This window comes from Syngnathus scovelli, chromosome 7, assembly GCF_024217435.2.
Source record: "Syngnathus scovelli strain Florida chromosome 7, RoL_Ssco_1.2, whole genome shotgun sequence".
NCBI classification, from domain to species: domain Eukaryota; kingdom Metazoa; phylum Chordata; class Actinopteri; order Syngnathiformes; family Syngnathidae; genus Syngnathus; species Syngnathus scovelli.
Genome location: NC_090853.1, coordinates 5,480,898 through 5,500,051, shown reverse-complemented (window position 1 = coordinate 5,500,051; position 19,154 = coordinate 5,480,898). Strand labels below are relative to the sequence as shown.

At 39.4% G+C, this 19,154-nt stretch overlaps 1 protein-coding gene across 6 annotated transcripts in view; it reads right to left on the bottom strand.

Annotated features, from left to right (window-relative positions):
- Nucleotides 1-19,154, bottom strand: part of grik4 (glutamate receptor, ionotropic, kainate 4) — a 170,022-nt gene that overhangs the window by 69,509 nt on the left and 81,359 nt on the right. For all 6 annotated transcript variants that reach the window (XR_007482894.1, XR_007482895.2, XR_007482893.2 and 3 more), the window contains 2 exons: nucleotides 10,526-10,690; nucleotides 7,554-7,651 (listed from right to left, as the gene is read on the bottom strand). Coding sequence is in view for 2 of the 6 variants with exons in the window: in XM_049726644.2 (XP_049582601.1) it covers nucleotides 7,554-7,651; nucleotides 10,526-10,690 (263 nt within the window). In the remaining 4 variants the exon portion in view is untranslated. The remainder of the gene's footprint in view (nucleotides 1-7,553; nucleotides 7,652-10,525; nucleotides 10,691-19,154) is intronic.

Sequence of the window (19,154 nt, the reverse complement as noted above, 5' to 3'; positions counted from 1 at the left end):
ACAAACTCCAAACTCTGATTTGCTAACTTCTTTTCTCTGCGGAATTTTGTGACACTCTGCAGTTTCCCATTTTTGTGAGTTTTCACCAAAAGATGACAAACAGGTTCAGTAACGACACTAGCTACTCGGTTAGCTGTCTCTGTTAGCTAAAAATTAGCTTTTCAGGAGTCACCCAGCAAAATTAGCAGCTAGCGGCTGATCGTGTTTTGAATTAAATGGTGAGTCAAATCATCTGGAGTTAATGGATGAATATAAAAGACATTTTTTAACTGATAAAGAACCTACAATGATGGACATTCATAGTAACTCTGCCAATTACAAGGAAAGCCACATGGAGTGGCGGCCTTTACTATTCCCTGGTTTCCATTAGCGTGCCTGACCCGCTTATCATTTTACACTTGGGTATGAGATGCAGGGAAAAGGGCGAGAAAGAGATAGGTTGCAGAGGGCAAATGATAAAGTAAGCAAGACAGGCGCAGGAAGAACCGGAGAACAATAACAAGGAAAACTCAGCGAGCCGTGGCTCGTGTAGATTCCATAATAACGGATATTAGAAAAAATGTCTCTAGATAGAGAAGAAAATTGACTGGAAATATTGTATGGCCACACAAAAGCAGAGGAATGAGTGCAAATTAGAGCAACAAGTGCAAATGGGTTTGTAATATTGACAGGAGAAGGAATGTCACACAATGAATTTACGGAGATTTCCCTTGGGGGTGGGGGGGTGCATGATGGTGGCTTAGAAATTAAAATGAACCTGGTAGCATGTTAGAGAGATATGAAAACAGGTTATATGAACTTCCCAATTACTTTTTCGAAGGAGGAGTGCAACAAAGCCGGCTATCGGGGTTACGAAAATGTATCCAAGCTAACCATTTTCACTGATCGTTGAACCATTTATAATTTTAATCTTGAGGCGACACAATTTTATGACACTTCTGAGACGGTTCAAGTGTCCAAAAGGGTTCATGGAATTGTTCTTAAGATATTTTCCACACTTTGGTTCATAATGCATGAAAATAAAAGACAATGCGAGGACAAATTAATATTGATTTGAGGAAAAAAATATGAAATGTTTGGACGGGTCATAAATTAATTTGATTGCCATTACAGTTAAAATGAAATGTGATTTGCCGGATCACATTCTATTTTATTTACACATTTTACAAATATTGCCAGGGTTTGCAAAGTTATGAGCACGCCTTAAGTCGGAGATCAAGGAAACGTCAACTCTCCTACGTACTCAATATCTTTCTAATCCTTTTATTCTGATGGGTTGCAATGGGGAGGGGGGGGGGGGACATCAGAGCAATGATGTAACAAAGCATGAAATGTGCAACCAAAAGAAATGTCAACTAATCTAAAATGAAAGAGATTTGTGTAATGATTAATTTAAGAAGTCATTCTTTTTTCACAGAATTATGTCCCCGTGGCAGTTTCTATTATCAATCGTATGGTTTGTCATCATTTGTGAGAGACAACTACACAATCAATTATATCCTTAATCATTTTGTACTTTTGGAGATTTGGAGATCAGAGCTTCTTATCTTTTAAAACTCAAGGCACGGGGGCCCAGATACGGCCCACCACATCAATTTATTTGGCCCGCAAAGACAAATTGTGCCTCAGTTTTAAGAGTTCCTCAGTGAGATGGACGGTGAGAGCTCAAGAAAAGCGAAAATGGCATCATACATGTTTTTTCAAAAGTCTGCGGCAACGTTGTTTAGCACTTAAGCCACTCTGAGAATTAAATCCATACGTGTTTTCCAATGACACATTTTTCTATGACTATTCTTTCTTAGAAAGTGATATTTGCAAACCTCTTTTACACGGAATTATAGCCGTACGTCTTTTCCAATAACGCATTCTTTGCAAGCCTCTTAGACACTACATTATTATTCCTCACCTGGCATTGCTAGCTGCTTTTTTTTTTTATTAGACACTGGTTCAATTTATGTCTCTTAAGCCCACCAGAGCAGAACACACTTTCAACGGCATTGTGAATGAGAGTACACCATTAAACATTTACTTCCTCTCCTTTGACTTGGCATGAGAGAGCAGGTATGCTTTCTGGATGCTTTTTCTGCCAGGGAGTTTTAAAAAAAAAAAAAAAAAAAAAAGCTGCAGGTCTGCATTGGTCTGGAGCAGTGAAGCAAATGAGCGATGAATATGTGTGCTGGCTGCACGACGATAGCAGCTGCCATGCGCCGGCCGGGCTTTTGACCGGCGTCTGGCACGGGAGCGCTCTAATTTAAGCATAGCTGCAGTGTAAACGCTCTCCGGGCCAGAAAGGATTTGCAGGCTTGGCTCTCGGACTTATCGAGTGACAAAAAGCTGCTGAATAGCTGGAAGGCTCGTAGGTGAAAATCATTTTTGACAGCTCCGTATACACTCGACACAAACTGAGAAGACATGAATAGGCAAATGACGAAATTAGCGCAAGGGAGAAAACAAAAAAAGGAGCAAGCGCTTCTGAAATAACCCAAAGAATAAATGGAGAGGCCAAAAAGATGCAGGCATCAAAGCGAAATTCACATAAGCGACGGCAATTTGCAGCTGCTTATAGAGAACGCGGCCTTATTTGTCAGCGCATTGTGTGTTTATCTACCTGTGAGTGTTTGAAGGCAAAAAGCTCATTATTGCTTATCTCAGGGGGCTCGTGCTCTACCGGTGACCCTTCCAAGTCAAAATTGCGCCCAGCTGACCCCGAGCTCACCTCTAAATCCTACCTGAGTGCCCTCCCTCCCTCCCTCCCACCATCCACCATGTAGTGGTGTAATCTCTCCGCTCTCCTCCAAGCAGATGGCTTTGCAAGCCCCGAGCAACTACAGAACATCAGACTTGATATTAATATTCATGACTTTCTGACACATTTGAGTCACAGAAAAAAAAAGAAAGACTCTTTTCACTTAGACACAGGGTTGATGTACATTTCATAGTACAGGAGTGGAAACTAGGTTGCAAAAAATGTAAAAAAATGGGAGCTGACCTAATCAAGCCATCACATATAACGTTTCCATAGCAAATAGGAAAAAAAAAATAGGACAAAACTGGGCTCAATTTGATTGCCACAGGGGTTATAAGTGCAGGGCGTTTTGGAAAAATTTAGTACGGCTAAAAAAATGCAAAAAGAAAAGTCACCTTGAACCGACATCAAGTATAACAGGCAAGAACGTAGAGATTTCCAAACCTATTTTAGAAAAAAGTTCATTCTCAAAACGTTACTCGCACCAAAATGGTGGATCAACTCTTGGCACATATTCTTTATCCTCTGCGAGAAACGACCAATATTGTGGCTTACGGTATGGTGCCACATACAATGGATTCACTGTATTATACTGCCCCCTAGTGGCTAAGTGGTGCACAACAGAAGGAACAGCACAACATCCATAATATTGAAACAGGCAAAAAAAAGTTTAATTTCTTTATATTCTAACTGAACAAATCCAAGTTGAAATTGGATCGCGTTCAATTCCTGACCGAGTAAATCGTAATGGTCGCGCTCGTTGGTCCTTCGCATATAAAATATGAATTTTAAATTCCTTCATGTAAAATGATGAAGCAAATGGAGCCATGGAAAATGGAGCGTAAATTCCAGTTCCTCTGCCAGCCTGCAGATAAGCAACACGACTCTTATCTAATGCATGACTAAATATTTCTCATTAGACAATATAAATCTGCCCTTGCACAAAATCCTGACCCCGAGGTCCGCATGTCTGACTGCAAAGGATCGAAAGAAACCGGCGGCGTGGCGTACGCAGTCAGCCGCCTTCTCCACAGTCGCTGCCCCGCCATTAGTTACCGCAAAACCCAGATGGGCTCGGTCCCACAGTGCACCGGCGGATGGAGATTGATAGGCGGCTGTCCATGATGTGCTGATCATCTCGTGGGCTCTGTCAGCCGCAATATTGGAGCAAATGTTCCACGCAAGCCGCAACGGGACGGCACAGCATCTGTGGCCTCGCTCTCGCGCTGTGCGATCACCTTAGCGGTCGGTGTGCGCAGTGGAAACAGGTCGCGCACAAAGTCTCTCCCCCCCGAGCAAATATTGTTCAGGGTGACCCGCTTTCACCTTGAACAACGAAAAGAAACTGATGATGTATTCGTAATGTGACAACCGCTGTCACATTTTATATCCACTTTCAGCAGATGAATCATTGATGCACTGGTGCGTTCCCACAGTTGAAATGAATCCCTTTAAAAAAAAAAAAAATCCTGAAAGAAATTCACAAGAACCAAATACCATGACGAAATCTTGATTTTTTTTTTTTGGTTAAGTGAAAAATAATTACTGGTCTGATTATAATGAAATACTTAACGCTAATTGTGCCCAGTGTGACAAACTGGGTAGAATGAACAAATCTCAAAGCTCGGGAATTCATTGATGACATGCTGTCAAGTTTGCACTCTCAAATTCTTTGCCTTGCTGCTGTGATTTTGGTTAGCTAAACTTCAAAATGGGCCCCCGCAGCTAACTTTCAAGCCTGTGCGTGAACAATAGCACCTTTAAACTGACATAATTACTGATATTTGTCCCATCCATTTAAAAGCATTTGCCTCCAGTGGATGACCTCTGACGTCTATTAGAGTTTCTCAAAGTGCTCTCTAAGTACTTTGCCATTTTTCTTTTGTATTATTTCCTGAAAAGTTGTCATTTTGAGTCTTTAAAGGTGTTTATTTTTACCGCTTCGTATAAAAATTGTCCAAATCGAATATAAAAAGCACACTGGATATTGTGTAATAAAGTAATATAAACTGAAAATTCCCAGTAAAATTTGGACGTACAGCCAGAATAATGTAAATACATTTAAAACGTCACTTTTATTTTAAAAGCACTCTTTTTCATTTAATTTCCTTAATGAAAATATTTTGTCAATTAGTTTCGGTTAGTTTAATTATAATAATATTTTTTTAATTCCTAATTATTAAAAAATTAAACGCCAATTTTTGGCCAATTACACCCAAGTTTCCTGCAATACATAAAGTGTTAACGTCATTTTATGGATGGCCTCAATTTGATGAGCCACCGTACGTCACCACGTCACACCTTTAGGTACATTCAAAGACATCGTGACTGTCTAAGTTGCTCAGCTCGGAGGGCATTTTGGGGAGGGGGTGGCAAGTGATAGGGTGCCTATCTGATTTGGGATGCAACATTAGGCCACCAGCCAATCTTCTCATCTCCTGCGGAGCATTTTCACAGAGGCCTGCTGCAGACTATCAAATATTCAATAAAGGTTTATTTCCCAAAGGCGAGTTTCTCTCCCATGCTGTTGGATGAGCCTGATTTGCAGCACTTTCTGAATTATTGTACATTGCGAGTACGGTGGTAATCGTGGTTGCGGTTTTACCCTCTCCGAACACATGCGGTACAATTTTCCACTGGATATGTTATTCATACACACAGGTTATCTTGGTTCAGAGTTCTGATGAGAATCTATTTTTTTTTTTTACTCAAAGCTTCAGCTCAAGTTGCAAATTGTAGTAAACAAACTGAAAGGCTTACAAATGCATATGATAAAAAATAAATGTATAAATAATGCCCAAATGACTTTCGGAATGGAAATCGACTCATATTTTTAACTCCTTGTCACCATGGGCATCCATGTTCCTGGGAGACTAAATGTTCGGAAACAATTTAGAAATGGAAGCTATAGGTGTGGAGGAACCCCGAAAAAGCTTTTGCAGCAATCCGAAGTGTTCATAATTTCAAAGGAAACTATGAAACAAATATTGTTTGACAACCATTTCTCGCAAAAATACCCGAAGCTAAGGTACCCGGCAACACCATTTCACATGACAAGAGGGATAAGACCTTGTCACTGCAGGCTGGTATTTAGATGGAGTCCAATGGCTGACAGTTTTGGAATTCACTTTTGGAAGGAAATCATTTCAAACTGTGGGGTGTGTAATACACCAAGAGTCCATTATTTCTTGTGCGATATTATTTGGGTGACAGCTTGGAGAAAAACTACCTTCACTTACCGTTAAGAGAATAAAGCAAGCTCATAACTATCCGACGGAAAGATTATTTTAGAGGCTAGGTATAGGAAGCTAGCTAAGAGCATGTCGCGCAAACGCGGTGGCTAACAGTCGTTGAGAAGGAAGGGGGTTTAAAAAATCTGCGAAAATCTCAATCTCAAGGACATTAAATCTGTAGTGATATAAATGTAAAAGTCCTCTTTGTGGATCTTTAATATTTCTACAGTAGGGATTATCACAGTGGGTGTTGCAAAGTAGTCAGCTCAGGCAATCAATGCCAAGTGACACTCGGAACAGCAGGCAGTCAATGTCTGTTTGCTTGTTTGACAGACTGAAACATGGCGTGTAGCACATGATGTAACAGAGACTGCCGAGGCTAAGCGCTGCCACGTATGGATGTCGCATGTCATTATTGCCAAATTCAAAACGAATGATCACACACCGCGCAATCTTAAATTATTCACGGAGCGTTTTAGAACTCTTTTTAACTCCCATGTCTTGACACTGGAAGCATCTGAAAGAAGACAAAATGATATGACGTTATGATTAAATTATGGAGGGGGAAATCGTCTCACTGATACATGCCATCGTTTTATGAGTCAATAATCGTATATCGTGATTCGTAAATGAACGTATGAATGATGTCATTTATACGGGTCGACTAGTTCAACCTCAGCTTCTTTAAACGCACACACTTTCAGATCAATGCCTGAACGAAATGAACAACGAGGGCGGACAAATGAACCTAAATTTAAAACATAGGCAATTTCACACCGCATGCATTTTCTTATAACCTCATTAGGTACACTTGTAGGCACACAATCTATTACGACGCCTACAGATTGCAAACAATTATGTTAAATTTTGGTAATTACAATCAGAGAGGTATTCTCTTGCTTTTAATGCTGAACCATTGGCACTGTGTACAAGAGAGCAACTTAATATTGTGGTTGAAGTGGATTTCACAAGTTCATGTAACGTAGATATTTTTGAAGTGTGGGAGGAAGACTGAATACCGAAAAAAAAAAAAAAAAAAAACATGCCACGATTTGTACCCGGAACCTCATAACGGTGCTGACGCACAAATATAATTACACTGATTAATAATTTTGGGGAAAAAAAGTTACTTTTTGTATGAAACTGTCAAAACAAAGCCCAAGTTTTGAATTTGGACTTCATTATTTAAATTAGAAACCAATAAAGGAGCTATGTGAGATGTCACCTCATAATTGATATCAGATTTGGCCAAAAGTGCAATAAATTAAAAAAAAACTAATTATTAACCTAAAAATGGATGGTGAGCCAAAAATGGAATCTTTCCGATTCATTGCCTCATGGTCATATGTCTGTTTAGTGTTGTGAGGAAAATAATCAGATTAGATGGCTCATAGATGTAATTGAAAGAAAAGAAACTCATAATTAGTGGCAAAGCAATTTTCATAATGAGGAGAATCTCCCAGGAGAGGTTAGTGTTAGTGAAAATTCATTCAAGCGCACCGACTCCCGAGCTACTCCAAAACACATCATTTGAAGAATTTTGTTAAATCCAAATTGCGGATAAATCAACTCACCTCCTTCTCACCGCAGATATTACTGATGATGGAGTTGGAGGCCGGACTGGCAGAAGGACCGAGGACCGCCACCACGCCCTTTGACATAATTTGGCACACTGTGAAAAGAAAAACAAGTGTTACTGTTAGCAAAAAAAAAAAAAAAAAATCTTTGCTTTTTCTTTGGCTTTTTTTTTTTTTTTTTTTGCATGATGTGATTTCTCAAAATCCCACTGCCTTTTTTTATTCCAGTGACACTTTTGACCCTTGTATGCATTTGTTGCCATGGGAACGTTTGTTCAGCACCATCTCAAATGGATTAGACTTTAAGAATTCTACTGTGACTTGCGTGAGGATCTGATATGAATGTAAAACTGACACGTATGAATGGAGGAGACAGATAAGCAGTAGATAAATAAACAGTAAAGCACAAATGGATGGTGATAACCTGCTTAATATAACATCATGAATCCTGGTTACGTATTTTATCTGCTTTTCGTTTGGGGCCGTGAATACTAAAAATTCACTCTTTGGTGTACACACCATATATTTTCATCTCCCATAACACAAAACAGATATTTCTTGTGGGTTTATAATCCCTGGCTTCCAATTAAACTTCGATGCCCAATGAAGCGAGTCAGGCACATATAGTAGAACTGTAAGGATGAACGTGTGTTTGTGAGAGAAAGAAGCAAAGGAGGACACGTTTCAGGTCCGTGTGGTGTCTCCAGAGGCAGTGAATCGAATGATTAAGAAGTAATCCCTCAGTCACCCGTGGGGGCTTGCGGAGAGGTGCGGGTTTGCACTTGTGCACCCATCCACATATTTGCACCTGTTTTTGTGGCTTCAGCAGATTATGAGGATGAATGATGACAACATGCTTCCATTAGCACAGGTAGGAGGTGTGCATGTGATTGTCTTTGGTGTATTCACCTGAATATTGGTTGGGGAGGTTTTAGACGTGGTCCAAACTTCATTGGAACTGGCGTTTGGAATTTATTCAACTACACCGGTGCATGAAAGTTATTTGTTTTTGTCACTCGAAAGATCTCGAGTCTCATCGCGTGTGTGCTGCTCCCGCAATAGAACTATCAACGTCAAACACAATCAAATCCGGGATGCTACTTGACCTCCATCTTCAGTGTTTTCAGTAACATTTTAATATTATTTTAATACATATATATATTTATTAATATATATATCATATATTTTATTAATTTATTATTTTATTTATATAATTTATTATTTTATTATATATTATTATTATTAATAATAAGTGTCATACAAAGTCAAAGTCAAAGTCAGCTTTATTGTCAATTTCTCCACATGCCAAAGACACACAAAGAAACCGAAATTTCGTTCCCCCCTATCCCACGGTGACAAAACATGGCTCACAACAGACAAACAAGTAAACAAGTATAACAAAAGCGTGCTGAATAAATAATGAATAAATAACACAACAATAAATAAATAAATAAATAAATAAATAGGAGGAGCAGGAAAAAAAAAGGAGCAAGTGCGCGTACAGCAGACATTCCCGAAAATAGCGCAACAGTGCCGCACGCTACGCAGAAGGGGGTAGCGAGTTTAGGGCCCTAACAGCCTGGAGAAAGAAGCTGTTGGCGAGTCTGGTGGTGCGGGAGCGCAGGCTCCTGTACCTCTTCCCAGAGGGCAGAAGGTCAAACAAAGAGTGAGCCGGGTGACTCACATCTCTGGTTAGGTACAAGTTAGGAAGAGAGGTGTATAAACATAAAGAATAAAAGTAAAACTCCTCAATTTGGCTGAAGAGGGCAGAGAGAGAGAACACATTCATATTCTTGCACCAAAACTGTATTTGGACTCGCCCCAAAATTCTCTGAGGCATGTTTTTTTTTTTTCCCTTCCAAATGCATAACTGAGTGCAGAAGATTTGTTGAGTGAGAGCTAGGACTTTTTCGATCAGGTACCGACCGCTCCCTCCGTGATATTCCCATCTAACCATGACCACTCATCCATCCCTAATCCAATTTCTCCCTTTAATTCCGCATATTGTCACACACAAAACATTTGCCAAGCGCACCAAGCACACCAACCTGCTTCATTGTGACATGAAAAATATTTTGACCGCTCATCCATGTAAATAAAAAAAAAGTAATAAAGCTGAAGCTCTGTCAGGGATAGTCGAACAGATTCACATGGAAAATCAATACGCACACGCTCCAGTCACAGCAGATGACAGTAACCACATAAATCGTATCTCCAAGTCCTATGGCATTGATTTCGGATACTTTTAGATTAAAACATTAAAAGGTCAGTATGGAGATTTGCAGAGACAAACAGCTTTGGGAAATCAGTTTTCGTAGTCTATTTAAATAAAAATAATGGTTGGCAGGAGAAGGCATGTGTTTGTTAGTCAGGTAGAGAGAGCAGGAGCGATTCAAGGTTGCATGGTGAATATTTTGTGGTATTCACTGAATGTCAATGCAACCAGCCAATTACATTAAGATAGTTTTGAGAAAAAAAAAATCAATTTGGGGAAGGCGTTTTTAGTATATTTTTACCATCTATTGATGTTTATTTGGATGGTGAATGTCATTTTAATTAATACTGCAAATAAGGCCACGAAATTGGAAAATTAAATTAGAGACTCCGATACATGAACATGAACCTTGAATACTGTGAATTAATTAACTCAATGATTTTTTTCCACACTTTGCTTCACAGTCACACTGCTAATCAAAAAATCTGGACACAATATATCATGTCACATGGCCAACACATGACTAGAAAGTGAAGATGGAAGAACAATTGCAGCTGAAAGAGTTGATGAGAATTTGGTCAATTTGTCAATTTTGCTTGGTTTTAAAATCTTTTTTTTTCTTCCTCTATACCTAAAGTTCCCACCAAGTTGGATCCATGAAGGTCCAAAATATTTTTTTAAAGAATGACGAAACCGAGGGTTAGGGTTACATAATTAATATTGAAACTGAATCGAGTCAAAGGCCATTACTCACTTGTTTCTCCCATTTCATATTCACTATCTCTGAGCAGCTCAAAGATGTCCACCTCCAACTTTCCAGTGATGGAGCGATTGCTGCTCCTGTTGATGCTGTCCTTGGCCAGCGTGATGGCCAGACGCTCGCCTCTGCTGCACTCCATAGGATCGTCAAGGATGGCAGCTGCAAAGACAGACACACAGGTGAATTCAAAGAAACGACCGGGCAAGTGAACAAATGAGTCAGAAGAATCAAATTCCTGAGAATCGGCTCTCAAAATGAACCTTTGTGATTCATTTCCTTTGTCATTACTAAGATCATTTTGAACGACGTAGAGAACTTAACTACTAACACACCGAAACACATAGTGACTCAAAAGAATCGAATTCTGGAGAATCGGCTCTCAAAATGAACTTTTTTGATTCAATTCTATTGATCTATTTGAAAGACGTACAGAACTACTAACACAGAAACACACAGTGAGTCAAAAGAATCAAATTCCTGAGAATCGGCTCTCAAAATGAATCTTTTTGACTCATTTCCTTGGTCAATACCAAGATATGTTTGGACAACATAGAGAACTTAAATACTAATACACAGAAACACACTTGCTCTGTGCTCTGAAACACTTTCTTAAATTTCCAACTACTCTGGAACAAAAAAGAGAATGTAGCCTTAACCAATATTCATTCATATAAGAAAAAGTAATTTCTACCGTACAGAGTTACCCCTCCATTACATGACCTTGGGGTCATTCTACTTTTAGATTAATCAGCGGCTTTTATGTCCACCCATAGGCTTTTATTATTTGCACAAAACTTGCAATGGCCTCTTCATAAGAGTAATATAACCCATGTGATCTTTCATTTTCACTTTTGTTTTCACTTCCGTTTCTCTCGTCTCATTAGTGCTACATTTCTTTGACAAGAACCAAATGTGTGATCTCACCCCTCCTAGCCACCCAAGCGATTCTGAGTCACGAAATGGCACATTACACACGTCTGAAGAAATGTAACCAATCTATCCAGACTAGTAGGCGTGTGTCTGTTAAATGAAACTTAGAATTCTAACGTGGCCCGCTCTTATGGGATCTGACATTTAGGGTCGGTCAATACGTGACAGCTGGCAAACAAGGAAGACTGATTCCATACAGGGAAACATGAGTTGGCCCTTGATCCAGCGAAAGCAATCAATGAGTTGCCGGGAGGTGTGCTAAGGCTTTGGACCGTGGAAGAAAGTCTTTGTGACGGCAGGCATTTAGAAAAAGAAAATCCTCGGAGAGCGCAAAGCAGCAGAAAGTGATCTTTGGAGGTCTATTAGCATCTCTCACAGATGCGATCCTTTTGTAAACATGCACGCCTGGCTGATTTGCTACGCCAATACCCATTGAGCATTCAACGGCACTAAACTATTAAGCAAATCAACTTTTTCATCTGCAATAATAGTTTGTTGAGGCAGACTGGGAGCTTTTATTGCATGGTGCAATGCAATTACTACATTCAAATTTAATGCGCTACGGCAAGCGAGTGGAGTTCGCGAGGGTCCACTTTGGAAAGGTTAGCCCTGATTTGGCTTGTGCTTCTCAACAGGTGTGTACTGTAGCTGAGATGCCAATTGCTGCGTCAGCTACATGCATGGCTAGCGTGACATCACACCGGTGCGGCGCGATATAACAATTAAATTCCAGCAAAGTAAGAGTCAGGAGTTCTGGTAGATTGCTCTGGAATTGGAAGACAAAAGTATTGAAACGCAATCAACTGAGCCTCTCTGTTGCTTGCAGACTTTCAAGCAATACAGTTCTTCAAAAAGGTGGCTTTTTATTGCCACTCCCAGTTGAAGCGTTGTCTGACAAAAGTCTATTAGCTAATGCTAACAAACAACGCTAACCAATATAGGTGGGCTAGCAAATAGCATTGGTGTGAAGCATTTGAACACAAGTGGTGGACTAACACATGTAAACAGTCAATATATAGATACTCACAGGCATATATTCTTTATCCTCTGCAAAGAAAAACTAAAATCACTATGGCCTAAGGATTTTTTTAACCAGCTCCCTATATGTACCCTAAGTTTGTATTATATATCCGAGGGGGCCAAGAGGTGTATACGAGAAAGAGCAGTACGATATTTATTTGATTATTAAAACACGTCCAGTTTTGAAGAAAATGGACTGTTTGTTTTCTCAATAAAAGCAAGAGCAAATTGAATATCTAAAGTTCACAGTTCAAACTGCATCGGGGTGGGGGTCATGTTCGTTGAGGTTTAGCCGCCTCTTAATGGTAAAAAAAAAAAGGCAAAGGCGCTGCCCTACGCTTGCGGTAAGGCGCCGGAGTTGCGTAGTACATGCTTTTAGTTGAAGTTTCAGTAAAGTGTCAGTCAAGGGTAAGACACTCATTATACTTTGAGGAATCGACCGACTGATCTTATGTCTCCTTGTCCATCGGGCCGTGTACTAAATGCAGATCGAATGAACTACTTGAAGTCGACTGTACCTTGTATTTAATGGCGATGTGCTTAAAGGTGTTGGAGGTAAAAGCCATTACGTGAAATGGTGAATAGTTGAGTTGACTTGATCTTTGACCAAAAGAACTTTGAACACATTACTGCCATGACTTTCATTTGAATTGGACTTTTTTTAGTTCATGTTTTATTCACAAGTACTGACAGGTAACTGTTGTGCACTTTTATTATGTGCACACAGTGACTTTTGCATCAAGTATCAAAATGGATTAACAGTGAGGAATTGCAGTGATGCAAAAACATTTAGAAAAAATAATTGGCCATCAACTATTGAAACTTGTGCTTATTTGTCTGATGAGTCAAGAAATTCAGGCTGGGTTCTAGAAAACTGCTTAATAAAAATAATAATTATAAAAATGAAAGAATTATAAATAATGAATTCACTTATTCAGGCTGGTTTATAGAAAACTGCTTATATAAAAACAATAATAAAAATGAAACAATTAATACAAAACTAAATGGTGCATTTATTTATTTCTTTTCCTCTAAATAAAACAACTTTAGCCTGGGAAAAAACAACACGTTTTGAAAGGCAACGTACAAATGAACATCCTTTACGGAACCAGGCAAACATGAATACTAATATTTTTATTCAAATACATTCAGTGGAGATAGATTGAAAGAAATCTCAAGTATCAACCACTCACATAGCAATGATGCAGACCTCACAGCTGACGCACAAAGCCAACTGCCCTCTCCGATTACCTCCATTCATCCACTACAACATTCAAGCTTTCTGCATCCTGTCCTTTCTTAACAACACAAGAGCGGAATTAATTAAGGGGCTTCATCAAAAAGGAATCCTTTGAAAATTTCTTTCGGCATGACGTGCATGCGAGGTCAAGGTTTTCCAATGACGTGCAATTCAAATGGGTTTCTTTATTATACAAAGGTCGCCTTCATTACTGCACACTGTAATATAATATGGACATAGTGACAGATCCTTTTTTTTTTTTTTTTTTAATCAAGTCCATCCTCAAACACTCCTGCAGGAAGCGCTTGTAACCTTACATAATTAGAAAACCTTGTTCTCAGAAGACAAGGTGGCAAGAAATTGACTTCCTGTCGTCACATGGTGTAATATAGCCCCCACGTAACACAATGTGTGCAAATGGGTTGATGTGTGAAGTCATGTTAATGTGAGGCTGAACGCTAAAAGATAGACTGGACTGCCATTTAAACGCTTGGGAGGACGGGACCAGAATCAATCCATCACAGTCCAGACATGTTGGAATGTGACTAAATAAATCTTTACATTAAGGAAGGCCATTTGACTTCATTTCCTTAACCGAATGAAGGAAAAATTTGGATGGTTAAAATTTTAATAAGATGGGAGAGTCGTTCTGACCTTTTTTCCATGCTCCTGTCAATTTTGAATTTTCAAGCTGAAGAGGGGGAAAAAAAAAATGCAGAAGTTTGTGGAATGACTCCACACTCGGGTTACTGTGACAATGTCAGCGTGATTACAGGACATCCGCAAAGCGTAAAATGCAGCAGTGTTGCACCTATCAGACGAGCACTCAGATTGATGAAATAGGCTCACCCGGGTCACGTAGGGAGTGGCAGGTGTCAAATAAGATAAATTGCGATCCATAACAAAAAAGAAACCAAGCAAAGTGTTACAAAAGACTCTTGGGTACAAAAAACCATGTGACACAACAGTAACGTGTGATTTGGTTGCGATGAAATGCGATCATTCATCGCGAGGTGACATCCAGTAAGGGTGTTGACGCTAATAAACATGGTAGTGCCCCACCGAAAAAAAATATTTTTTCAAGGTAGCGAGTCTGGCAGGCTTTTTTCAAAACAAGTCAGGTCACGCAGACGTGAGCTGCACCAGTCCACCCACTCCACTGCTTCTGTGAGTGAACTGACGACACTCAAGCAATACAAAATTAGATAGCATCAGAAGGTCCCACACCGCCATGTTGGACCGTCCGCCCAGCCGACTCTCATCTTTGATTTCATTCTCTGATGCGGTGACAGCAGAGAGACTCAATGCCAATCTCATAGAAGCTGGCTATCCAGGAAAGCAATTAATCAGCGAAAAAAAAAAAAACTAAATTAAATCAGCGGAGCCAAGAACAACACTCCAAATCCTGATGTCCTTATAGCTATTAATCTCCTTCCATGCTTTGTAGCTGCTGGCAGGAATTCTGACATCAAGAAGGCTTTCATTTGACAGTGGTGCAAGCGTGAGTGAGCAATGGTTGTCATGAGAAGACGGACAAGGGAGTGCGGTTGACTGAACGCTTCGGCACATGAGAGCGGGCAGAAATAAAATGCAGAGAATCCTTGTGACAGGAGGTCGGGATAGACATAGTCAGATGTAGCCTTCTAGTTTTCATTTACGACCCGAGCAGATGAGTGGAGGAAGTAGAGTGTAGAGGACATCAGAAGCATGAGTGCACCATTGTGACTGCTGAGGGTTATGACTTTTCAATTAGTTTCAGAACATAACGTGCGGGCACTGTAACCTGTCTGCTTAAAATGATCTCGATAGAGAATAGAAATTGTACAAAAATGTCATTAATAAGAGGGGGAACGACTTTGAAAAGAAATGTGTTGAGTTACATTTTATGCTAATTAAAAGTAAAATTGGTATGCTGATTTGGAAAGTGCACTCATTTTTTTTATTTTTTTTTTAGTCATTTTTTATTTATTTATCCGTAGCAAGAAAAAAATGGTTACTCTGTGTTTTTGTATACATCCCATTCTGGCTAATTTAAGTTAGCAATAGTAAAATAAGTAACAGTTTTGATTTACTGATGAAAAGTTTTGTTTTTTTAGTCATTTTTTATTTATTTATCCGTAGCGAGAAAAAAATGGTTACCCTGTGTTTTTGTATACATCCCATTCTGGCCAATTTAAGTTAGCAATAGTAAAATAAGTAACAGTTTTGATTTACTGATGAAAAGAGTAGCTCATTGGGAGCGAGAAATATTTCTGAGTGGGAGTAGGAAAATGTGATTCTGAGAAACTGGAGGAAAAAAAAAATATATCAACATCTCGGTGGCAATTTCCAACCGAAATATAGTGTGATGTAGCGTGCCCTCTAACAGGGACATCTATTACATAGTCAAGGTTGTTAGACATATTTATTCAGATTCCAGTTATATGCAGCATTGGTCACCTTATATTTACACTTTCAATCCTCGTTGCATTTGGGAGCAGCAGTAGAAAATAACGATATTTATATTTTCCATCAAAAAAAAAAAAAAAAAAAGTGAAATCATCTCGTACATGCTCTGGCACAAATATAAAAAGCTTGGCACATAAATATAAAAAAGCTCTAAAGATACACATATTAACCTTCCACAAAGTTTCAAATTAATCAGCTATGATTTTTTTGGGCGTGTATCCAACTAACAAACAGCTGTCACGCTTTGGGACTTGGCAGAAGTAAAAAAAAAAAATAAATGTCATCAATGTAGTGGATTCTTCCGATCAGCTCGAAAAAGGTAAGCATATAACCCGGTCTTAAATTGATTGAAGCCAGCATGGCCAGTCTAGCTTTAAGGACCTTGCAGCAGTGAGAGGGAAGCCATTGGAGGTAAAGCACTTTCATCTATTCACCGATTCATTCATGAAAAGATCAACCCTTCTGGATCATAACATGATGACAGCAGTGGAAATACGCATTGTGCCGTGTCTTGTAAAGTTACTGTCAAAACTGGGCACGGCAATGACATCATCTTTGAAAGGCTGTGGGCTCTCCGAAAGGAGAAAAGACGGATACTTGAGGAGACAGTACACCGGGACCATGTTCCACCACTTTTGTAGGTCAAAAAACATGTTGATGGATAAAGCTTTACAAGCAGCAATGTTTTCAATGTGCGAGGGAATACTGTGACTGTCAAGTAACAGGGTGGTGGAAGTGAGAAATTCAGATTGTTTAGGTGCTGCTGTTTTGGTTAGCAGCAACATTCGGGAATTCATGTCTGACTAAAAAGCATCAACTGTTTGATGTTGCTACCTGAGTTGGAAAGGGGAATTTATTTGTTTGACAAACACAGGCTCCAACTATCATCCGTGACTAAAAGCATATAATATTGCGTTCAAATTTGCCTTTCAATTTACAGTACTTCAAACCGTCACCTCTTTAGTCTTTCGGAATAAATTCATGTGCGAGTACTGGGAAAATGAAAAAAACTACAATTCAATGAGCTGTTGAACACACGCTATTAATTCTCCTCCTGTCTTAGACTCCAAATGAGTGAAATTTAATAAATGTTGCGCACAAGTACTGAGTGTATGACCAATAAAGCGGACAAACCAGATTATAATGAAAATAAATGAATATGTTTAAGCAAACCCGTTGAAATCAACAGATGGTGTTTGACATCCGGTGAAAATATGAAAACTGCGTCACATGGATAATCTCAGCAAGGACAACAGAGACGAGGTATAGACGGATGATGGTTATTATGAAGCAAATAGCAATGATGTGGCAGCTGTAGTTTGAATTTAGAACCCGAGGGATGAAAGGCTGGCAGGTTGGCAGGCAAAATAAAAAAAAGAAGAAAAAGAAAACAAGCCTTAGGGAATTTCCACTCTTACTGGGTGTCATTAACTGTCAGTCGGCCTATCTTCCTGCACAGACCTGGGCTACCAGATAGAGGCATGTAATTGTCTGCAAGGTCAAGGGAAAGCAGCAGATAGTTTGAGGAAAGGTTAAGAGGAGAAAATAAGGCAAGAAAGGAGCTATATTTTAGAAATCAGGTTGGGATGACTAAAGAAAGCAGATGTTTACAAACCTCATAGAAAAACGATTGAGGCGGTGCAGTGAAGGCCCAGAACCAAGTCATGACTTCAAACTCGGAGCTTCTTATTAACACACAGGAAGGCCGAGAACTGAGTAAACTCGCTCAACTCTGAGGCAGACGTGCTAACTACCACAGTTTATTTTCTTTGTCTTGTGAAAGCAAAAGTTCCTGTCATATGCACGGGTGAATAATAAGAAATATAATTTCCTCATCTGAGGAGAACACATGTTGATTACAATTCTATTGCACACAGTTATGATTAAGGATGGAGGAACAAGTATCTCGGAGTCTTGCTAGTAACAACAAAGAAACCTCATGGTAGGAGAAGGCCTAATGGTAGAATTCAGCATCTTGAAACATCATAATTTGGATAAAGTGGCCCTGACGGAGCAGCACTTATCCACTTGAAGGAAAAAAATATATACTCAAAGTGAACTGAGCGGAAAATCAGCAGCCCTCGAGAATGTAAGTCCTTTTGAAAAGATGTGAAAGCTCAAGGATGATATCAGGGAGATATAGAATGAAATCACTAAGAGAGAGAGAGAGAGAGAGACAGTTATAAGGAAGAATGACAAGTAATGTGTGAAAGTTGAAGAGTTGTCTCCAAGAGGTGCCGTAATACTTGCAGTAGTGCTCAAGAAATCTATCCAAATGCCAATATTTGCCTGCATCTGACTTCATCTCTCTTCAGTCATTAGATTAGTTTAAACCTCAAAAATAGGTTATAGACAGGGGCGCACATAAGGGGTGCGCTGGTGCGCCCACTGGAAATTAAAAATCCAATTCAAGTCAATCATGCCACAATGGAATGCTCCAAAAGTATTTTTATGCCATTCTTCAACTTTTCCAGTCTAGTGTTGGCCAGCAGTTTTTAAATATGTTGCAAGCATTAACTTCAAAATGAGAGATTTTTTTTTCGCAAAGCAATAATGTTTGAACATCACATATCTCTTTGTAGTCTGTTCAATTGAATATAGGTTTTGTAGAAACAAAAAGCCAAAAATGCTTTTGCAATTACAGTTGTAAAAGAACTTCAAGGTGGGCTATGCTACTATAATAGTGATAAGGGTGAGGGATGTGCAAACAGCACAGGGCTGGACATAAGCAGTGGCAAATAGTCCACAGTGCTCCCTGGCAGGATTGCACTCTATAATCTGCGTTAAATTGATGGAAGAAATATAAATAGGACACCCATTGACTCATTCTGCACACAAGTACTCACAACGCAGACCAGTGCAGAGTTAATAACAGCTGGCTGCCCGGGGAAAATAGCCGTCTTCTCTACACATGGTTAAAAGACTACCAGAGAGGCAACCCTAAATGTGTGCTTAATTACATCTGTGCTTATCTTATCAATGTTG